At 32.3% G+C, this 8630-nt stretch overlaps 1 protein-coding gene across 3 annotated transcripts; it reads right to left on the bottom strand.

Annotated features, from left to right (window-relative positions):
- Window positions 1–358: 358 nt before the first annotated feature.
- LOC139843498 (homeobox-leucine zipper protein MERISTEM L1-like) lies at window positions 359–6789 on the bottom strand. 3 transcript variants are annotated; one of them, XM_071833594.1, is made up of 12 exons: window positions 6625–6789; window positions 4617–4867; window positions 4399–4516; window positions 3849–4037; window positions 3262–3702; window positions 3059–3160; window positions 2396–2596; window positions 2083–2257; window positions 1586–1857; window positions 1405–1500; window positions 789–1174; window positions 359–710 (listed from the first exon to the last, which is right to left on the bottom strand). In XM_071833594.1, the coding sequence occupies exons 2-11, from the start codon at window positions 4844–4846 to the stop codon at window positions 812–814; spliced, it is 2187 nt and encodes a 728-aa protein (XP_071689695.1). In that variant the 5' UTR covers window positions 4847–4867; window positions 6625–6789; the 3' UTR covers window positions 359–710; window positions 789–811. The 3 variants fall into 3 exon arrangements, with proteins under 3 accessions (XP_071689695.1, XP_071689697.1, XP_071689696.1); XM_071833596.1 differs by having other exon boundaries at window positions 359–696; XM_071833595.1 differs by having other exon boundaries at window positions 6621–6638.
- Window positions 6790–8630: the final 1841 nt, after the last annotated feature.

The following is an 8630-nucleotide window of genomic DNA, read 5'->3' as shown; positions in this document are numbered from 1 at the left end:
ACATTTTAGTAACTTTCAACACACTTGAACATCAAAGTATTGGCTAACTTCCAGGGTTATTCAACAATTTCCGGTGAAAGTAGTGAACCTAAAATCCAAGGTAACAATCCACTTTCCTACTTTAACTACTAATAATTTAACAAATTAAATTTTATTTTATATTGAAGATTGAAGATGTGCCTTTAAAATGCATTTGCTTTATGATTTTTAAGTTCATAAATTAAAAGCAACCTTTTTTGATACAGATGAAGTGACATGAGATACGCTTGGAATGATCATTAATTATCAAATGGGAATTGAATGAGATGAAAGGAACGATAAGTATTTGTTAGGAGCAAGTTTCCACAAGATCACCATTCTAACACTAAACTTCAAATTAAAAACACATACAATTAAAATCCCCTACACCAAAATTCATAGATTTGAAGAAAGTTTTCAAGAGTTTAACTTAAGTTCACTCGATAAGGTTTTAGTTTACTCGAAAATCTTCAATACAAAACTAGGCAAAGTCAATACCCGAACCTATTATAACCTTCGACAAAAGGTGAACATTGCATTCTTGATCATCGTTGACACCATACGCTAAAGATTTGTTGTAGGTTCGTTCTTGACTTCTTCCATTACATTCAAATAATACGAGTAAACATCACCTCGATAGCTACCTTATCCTCCTTCATCTTGTCCAATGGATTCATCCTACAAAACAGAAACTAGATCCAACAATGTGTTAAATATGAATAAAATCCCACCTTAACTAATGCTTAATGATAATAGTTATAGTGTCGTACCATATAAAACGACGACAACATGGTTATGGATTTTCAGGAGCAACCGCTGCTTTAATCCTTTCAACGGTGCACTTAATAAGACTATTAACAGTTGCAACTGAGCCAAGTGATAATTTCGCTGTGGGAACTGAATCAACCAGAATCTGAAACGCAACGGTTAGTAAAGATCCGCCAGCATCAACAACACCTCCTCCTTGATGTTTTCCTGCTCCATCAGGAAGTATAGCAAAACCAGACGGTAATAACGCAACATAGTCGGGATCACCACCACCTAACACCAAGTTCATCGCTGCAATATCTACCGGAGCATAGATAACATATGAACCCGTCGAGTCATTTGAACTCTCCTGAAGTATCAGCATATTTCCTTGGCTCGAATTCGTGCTCTAGAATACCGAATATATACATAGCATCAAAAGTCATGTACATAATATGATACAAACTAAAATTTCACAATTGATATATATCCACTATATTTTTTATACATCCACCATAAATGTGAAGTACATGTTGTACAGTACAACATGTTAATGCATTTCCTGGTGGATGTATCAAAAAAGATCGATGGATATATCACCACCCTTAAAATTTACATTTTATTTTTAAAAAATCTTACATTGACACGTAGAAGTGAGACGCAGTTTCCTGGATCACGTCCGTTAGCAATATGTGCCATTTCTTGAACTAGTCCACCATTCGAAAGTATATCCCACTTTGTATAAGGCAACACCAGAGTATTAGCAACAAATAAAATAAACTTAATTAAGTTTTGTAAACTAAATAAAAATAAATATTACCTCGCTTCTTGAGTTTTCATCGCGAAGAAAATCAAAAACACGTTTTGGTGGAACAGGGATCCAAAACGATGTAGCAGCACTTAGAACGATACCAGGAGGTCTGCCTGGATCATCAACGCTCTTTCTAGTCATGACACGAACATCGTCTGCGCCACTGCCCGATAACGTCGTCCATGTATGAGTTGTTGAAGCCCCAACACCGCTACAAAAACTCAAAACCATTCTCTCCGATAGCTTCAACATACTCTTTCTACCCTCTAGACTTGTTATCACTGTCCAAATTAATATGGTTACTTGGTGTCACAATCATGGATCAAACAAAAATACTTGCAGCAAGTTAATAAAATGTCTTAATTAACTAGATATTTAATTTTTTTGTACATACGTAAGATTTTTCGGGTCGACTCAACTGATTCGCCCATTTTCAGGCTCGACCCGTTTCTACCCTACTCTCCCAACCCACCCATTTTGTCACCTCTAATTAATAAGAATATTACCTCCAACATCGTTAGCCGGAATATTGTTAGCCATAGCACTTGCAAGCCGTTCACATTGTCTTTCCAGCGTTGCTACCCATCGTCTTGCTCCAAATCCCAAACCAGAGTTAACTAGTAACTGATATATATCATGAACTGCTCTATCATCAATTTCAACATGTTCAACCCATGTTACCTAGAAAACGCTTTGTAAGTTAATATAGACTCTTGAAATTTTTATATACAACTACAAATTAGATAATGACCATGACAAAACATTCTAATTAAATTATATTATTGTGAATTGATCAATAAATTCTAGAAACTGAACTACCTTCGAGTATCCATTAGGAAGCTCCTGAATTAAACAACCTGATGGCCTTCTTCGAGATCTTGACATCATAGTAGGATGTAAGTTGTCCAACGATACATCCACAATGGCCCATGACCCATCAGCAAGTTGTTTACAGTACCTAACGAAGTAGTACTCTCGGGTTGGGACAAGTGGAGAAGGAACCTGATACTCTGCTGTCATCTGTACCGTACAATCCTAGTTAACTATATGCCCAAGTTGCAGCACACTACTACTGTTTGATACAATTAATGAGATTATTTAGATACATTCTACATTCTTCTTGAGATTATATTTACATACACTCTAAAGAGTGAATATGTATATACAAACTAGCTAGTTCTTAATCTTACAAATCACAATCACGATATGAAAAATAATAGCTAACACTTTAATCTAAACAATGAATGTCGTTAGTGAGGTTTGAGCCGAAACCTCTTGTGAGGATGTTAAGACCCTAACCACTAGGCTATCCTCAAATATTTTTAAACTCATTTTTGAACCTTTTGCTTATATCATGAAGAGGTTCAGATTTCACACTATATCAAAGAATAACTTTTTTCGGTCTTTAAAGTACATTTTTTTGAAAACGAAATCTATTTTTAAATATTTATACACTTATGGGCATGAAATTTTTTCTCATACCACTTGCAGAGCCCCATTGTAGTTTCCAGCCACTCCGGTTGACAGCACTTCTAGAGTCATTGCTCTCGAAACAATTCCAGAAAACACATTTGACCATTGATTCTGCAAAATTATTGACCGAGTTGACGTTTATAATCTAATCAACTCAATTTCAAACAATCAATATTTAAGCGCACACAAAAAAAAAAGTTTGTTTCTCATACCACATCCATTAGAATCTCAACTATACTAATATGATTCATTATGACAACAGCAGAGTCCCTTGATGCTTCTGATCTCAATCCCAATTGTTTTGGTCCAATGCCTCTAGGAAACGTTTGCGAGTACTCATCTTCATTCAAGGTCTCAGATGAACCATCAGGGTTTTGAACCCACAAAGGCTCACCAGACTGAGCCATCCTAACCAGTTCTTCCATGGCTGCCACCGCTAGTTCAATTATAACTGGCTTGTCTGCCTCATTAGGACCTGAACCTGACCGCATAAGGTTGCTGGTTCCAAACATGTCATCTATCATTGAAGGTTGTGAGCCAAAACTAGCAATCGGTAGGTCAAGTGAGCGTTGTGGTCCGTTATGTGACATATTTGGATATGTTAATAACGGTTTGCCGACATATTTTGCAGCAATTCCAGATATCCTATCAATCTGTTGAATAATTCACAAGAAGATATACTTAATTTCAAAATTTGTTCTAAACTTCTTATTTTTATCTGGTTAAACAATAGAAGCAATTTGTAGACAATTTATAAGAATGGCCGATTATGATTCAAAAAGTTGATTGATTTGATTACTTCTTCACGTAGGCGAGCATTTTCAATTCTGAGGTGTTGTTCGTCGAATGACATTTCTCCAATGGCTGCAGGACCACCACAGTTGGGACAGGTGGCGTTGGCCAGAGCTTCTTTATATCGTATGTTCTCCATTCGTAGCTTTTCGTTCTCATTCCTCAGTTGTGAGTTCTCATGGCGTTCATGTTGGGCCTAAAATTAAATAACAAAAGGCACAACTTTAAATAGCATCAATCAAGGTAATAAAGCTATCTTAATTCCTATCTTCTTTTTAATATGCTTCAAGGTAATAAAGCCAACTTGAATCCTATCTTCTTATTACAGATCAAAGTGGTATAAGTAGTTGAACACCACGATTGAGTTGACTCATTCAAAATAAGGCAATGATTGATCATGAGCAAAAGCGACCCGAATCTAAACATGAATGTAATGTAATGTAATGGTATTAAACTGGCCTCTACATGTAGCCGAATTGTAAGCCTCATTTCTCAAGGTTTATTATTAGCATTTGGCGCATTAATATAATTCCTTAATTTAACATAAGATAAAATACCTTCATTTGAGTTCTTTTGTTTTGGAACCAAAACTTGACTTGCAAAGGCTCTAAAGTTAATCTTCTTCCAAGTTCCTTCCTTTGTTTATCATCTGGATGTGGGCATTCTTTGAAAAACCTAAACATCATCCATCCAAAATTGTAAATGAATGAAGTTATTATTATTTTGTTACAATACTACTATAAAATGATTGATTGATTTGATCTAACAAACTTACGACTCGAGTTCTTGAATTTGATGTTGAGTGTGACGATGATAACGTTTCTTCTTGTTGGGACGTTGATTAGGATCTTGATCATCACCAGATGGAGCATCCATGATATCGGTGCCGGATTTGCTCTCAAAATCATCATCTCTAAGCATATCGAGCTCATTTTCGGATGTTTTGTGGCTCATATCTAGAAGATGATGGTGATGATGACTCTCAAACATGTTAGATTGAAACATCTTCTGTATTTCTTTACACTCCTGAACAAATATTAGGTGTTGCAATAGATATATATAAGTATTCACAAGTTGAAGCAATAAAAATAGTATGAATGCTAGAATATAAGTGAATTAATTAATATTATATTATTCTTATAATAAATTAAGAACATACGAGCGCTATAATCATCGGAGAAACATAATAGTATTACATAATTAATTTGTAGTTTGACTTTAACCTAGTACAATACAATATGAATGAAAGACTCTAAACAAACTATTTAGTTTTAGAGCATTTCATAACTGAATATTCACAACTGATTAAAACAAAAAGTAACCGAAAAGTATTTAAATCGGGTTGTTACGGTTTGACTTTGATTATTTGAATGAAAGATATAAATAAATATGAGAATAAATATGAGATTTACAAAAATAAATAGAAATAACACATTATGAGATACTGGGTATAAATCAATTAAGCTACATATAATCAATGGAATATATATACAATCTTAAGTTTATTTAATTAGCATTAAAAGAGACAACTAACAGTCAAATTCAATTCAAATGATAAATTTATATGTAAATCAAAGAGAGAACAAATTTGTCTTTGAATTATTTGATATATTTGTTATAATATTTTTTGGATATAGTTATGGCACGATATTGATATTGATATTGATTTATGTAGAAGATTTTTGTATCCAAATACTTTTTAAATATTAAAAAATAGATAAGACAGTAAATAAATTTAATTAGAAAAAGAAAACACATGAAATGAGGTTGGATTATCGATATTTGCACAATGTATTTATTAGAGGTCAACAAATCTCTATCTTCTTTGAAAACAAAAGTCAACTTAAAGCATGTAAGGTTAATAATTTTGTTCATTCTTATTTATTTATTTATTTATTAATATTTATACTTTTTTTCTCCAATATTATGTGCAAAACTTTATGGTTAGTGGTTAGAAAGGAAAAATATACAAAAGATTATGGGTCACCGCTTGATATTCATAAATAATCATAATCATAAATCATAAAAAGGAAAATAAAATGCAAATCATAAAGATTACAAAACTGCTGTAGTCAAATATTAGAATTTTGTTGGAAATTAAACTGATCTTGGACACTAATTTTTATATTAGGACTTTTTTATAATATTCAAAGAGCAAAAGAGTTGAGTTTTTGAATCTTAATTAGCATGAATGTGTTTATTTCTTTCTCTTTTGCAAGATTTGTTTCTTTCTATAGTGTGAAAATAATGAGGATAAATAAGATAAACACATACCGGATCATAAATAAACTTTCCACTTTTAAGAAAAATCAAATCAAATCTACAAATATTGATTTTGATCTATAACAACACAAGAAATCAAACATCATATAATCATATAATATATATATACATATAATATATATATTCAGAAAGATATATACACTTTCAGAAACCCTAGCATAATAATATGAACCTTTCCCTCTCTAGAAGGAGTTTTTATTTTTTTCGGAATTTGATAGTGGTTTTTTTTAGGTATGTAAAAATCTCATCAATAGACTCAACTTGAAAAAATAAATCTTTACAACTTTTCTTGACTTTGTGATTTGTATAATCAAAATAAATACTAAAAACTTCTTTTTATTTCAATCAAATGAAAAAACTTGATCAAGAAACCTTGAAAAGAATGTAACTTTAACTTGTTCAAGAAATCTTGAAGAATAAATCATCAAAATTTAGTATTCATTAGTGTATAAATATAACTTTTATGGTGATGTATACAAAAAGAAGGGCTACGTACTTACTGGTAATAATTTAGACCAATTCAAAGATGTGTTGAAAGCAGTTTAAAGAGAGTGAAAGAGTGGTTTTCAGGCTGGTTTTTCCATTGAATTGAAGCAAGATGAATCTTTCCTGTGAGTAGAATTAAAGAAGAATGAAGGGTGAGAAAGGGAGAGAAAAGGAACAGGTGGGAGAAATGAAGAGATGAGAGGGGAGAGTAAATGCTGTGTGTTTAGAGAGGATGAAATTGCATTTATGGTGAGAGAGAGAGAGACACCGATTCTTGCAAGCTGGTGAATGTAGTTCGAAAATTTACATACACACACAGTGTGTGTAAATGTGTTTATTTATTTACTCACTCCAACTTCACAGAAATTCAAAAAAAAAAAAAAAAAAAAAAATGTTTTGCTCTTATATTTTTATTTTCTTAAATTATACTCTATCAAGCTTATCACGAAGTGTGAAATTCCAATCCAATTTGAGCTTAGACACATTCTAACTCCAAGTGTGGGTTTTTAGATCTCTAAAATCTAAGAAAGGACATTAGGAACAATGTTTCTGTAAGTGTGAGATAGTGGTGTTGTACACTGTAATTAGCTATGGTATGCTCAGAAAATATTCTTAATTGAAAAAATCAACAAGCTTTTCAAGTATACCTACAATCTAGATTCTCTGTCCTTACTGTAAATTTTTAAAAAATTTTCCCTATAAGATGCTTTCTCGAGAAGTACTTTCGAAAATCAAGCGTTTCTTCCAAAATTAAGGTAAATGAGGGTAATAATCTTATTAAAGATGAACCGATTCTCTAAAAGAGCATTACATGGTTAGGCATTATCAACTCAATATAATTGTTGTGAGGCACCCCAAAATAAAGTCTCAATAAGCATTCATTTTTAATGCTTCACTATCTTTTCCGTTGAAAATGCCGATGTTAGCATTTAGAGTTAGAACTTGCCCTTGACATACATTTCGAAGCCAATGGTTAATAAGCGTCGTACGTGGTGTAGATGTGATACTCCTGCCTAAATCTTTCTAAATAGTGAAGACATAAACCTCCGTTTCTGTTTTCACTCCAAACATTTAAACCGACCAACTCATCCTAAAGAGTTGATGAATCAGAAATTCACTACCCCAAATTCACTATCAAATACGTTACCCATTCACCTTCATTCCTCTCTCATTTTCGAAACCTAGAAATTCAAATAGATAGATCAACCAAGTTTATTTCTAAACACTTGTTGAAAATTCAAAACACCAGACTGTTTTTGATAGGTCACAAAACCAATTTTCGATGAAAAACACCTCTCTATATATATATATATATATATATATATATATATATATATATATATATATATATATATATATATATATATATATATATATATAATATATACATGGGCAAATGAAAAAATAGACAAAGTTATGAAGATATGATATGCCTGCAAAATAAATGAGCAAAGTCTCCAATAAAAAAAAGAGCAAAGTCTCCAATAGAAAAGCATAAATCCCCGAAGAAAATGAAGATTGTGACCTAGGAGGACAGAAAAAACGTAGCTAAGCCAAGTTAATACAAAAAAGTCTTCGCTAAAATAAACACAATCTAAAGTAACTCTTCTACAAAAATAGAGTATCATCTTTCCAAGAAAATGGATATCCTCAAAAACCGAAATCTATCGAATATCTCAACATTTCAAAGATTTGAAACCGCCCATTTCGCCATATCAAAACCTTCACTTTTCTCCGCAAACCAACCTTTAAACCCGTTCTTTTTGATGCGTAATTTCCACCTTTAAAAACGCATTTTAGAACAAGCTTTCTTCACCCAACAGATCTGAACACAAAATTCCCAATTAGTAACAGCAACAACCCAAAACAGAGTATAAAACTCTGAAATAAGAACACAAATGATAAAGAATCTAAACCCCAAATTATAAAGATACCACCACAATTAGAGATTTAGAAACACTCAAAACCTTCAATCACAGCTGATAAAGATTCCACCACATCTATAATATCAGATATGAAG

This window comes from Rutidosis leptorrhynchoides, chromosome 4 (assembly GCF_046630445.1).
Source record: "Rutidosis leptorrhynchoides isolate AG116_Rl617_1_P2 chromosome 4, CSIRO_AGI_Rlap_v1, whole genome shotgun sequence".
Taxonomy (NCBI): Eukaryota; Viridiplantae; Streptophyta; class Magnoliopsida; order Asterales; family Asteraceae; genus Rutidosis; species Rutidosis leptorrhynchoides.
The sequence above is the reverse complement of the archived record's forward strand: the minus strand, read 5'-3'. Positions and strand labels throughout refer to the sequence as shown.

Excerpts from the sequence above, each read along its gene's own strand:
- LOC139843498 (XM_071833594.1), bottom strand. The coding sequence starts at position 4,846 with ATGTTTCAATCTAACATGTTTGAGAGTCATCATCACCATCATCTTCTA. Across the intron at positions 3,703-3,848 it reads ATGCTCGCCTACGTGAAGAA|ATTGATAGGATATCTGGAAT; the intron begins GTAATCAAATCA and ends ATTATTCAACAG. Across the intron at positions 3,161-3,261 it reads TTGAGATTCTAATGGATGTG|AATCAATGGTCAAATGTGTT; the intron begins GTATGAGAAACA and ends ATAATTTTGCAG.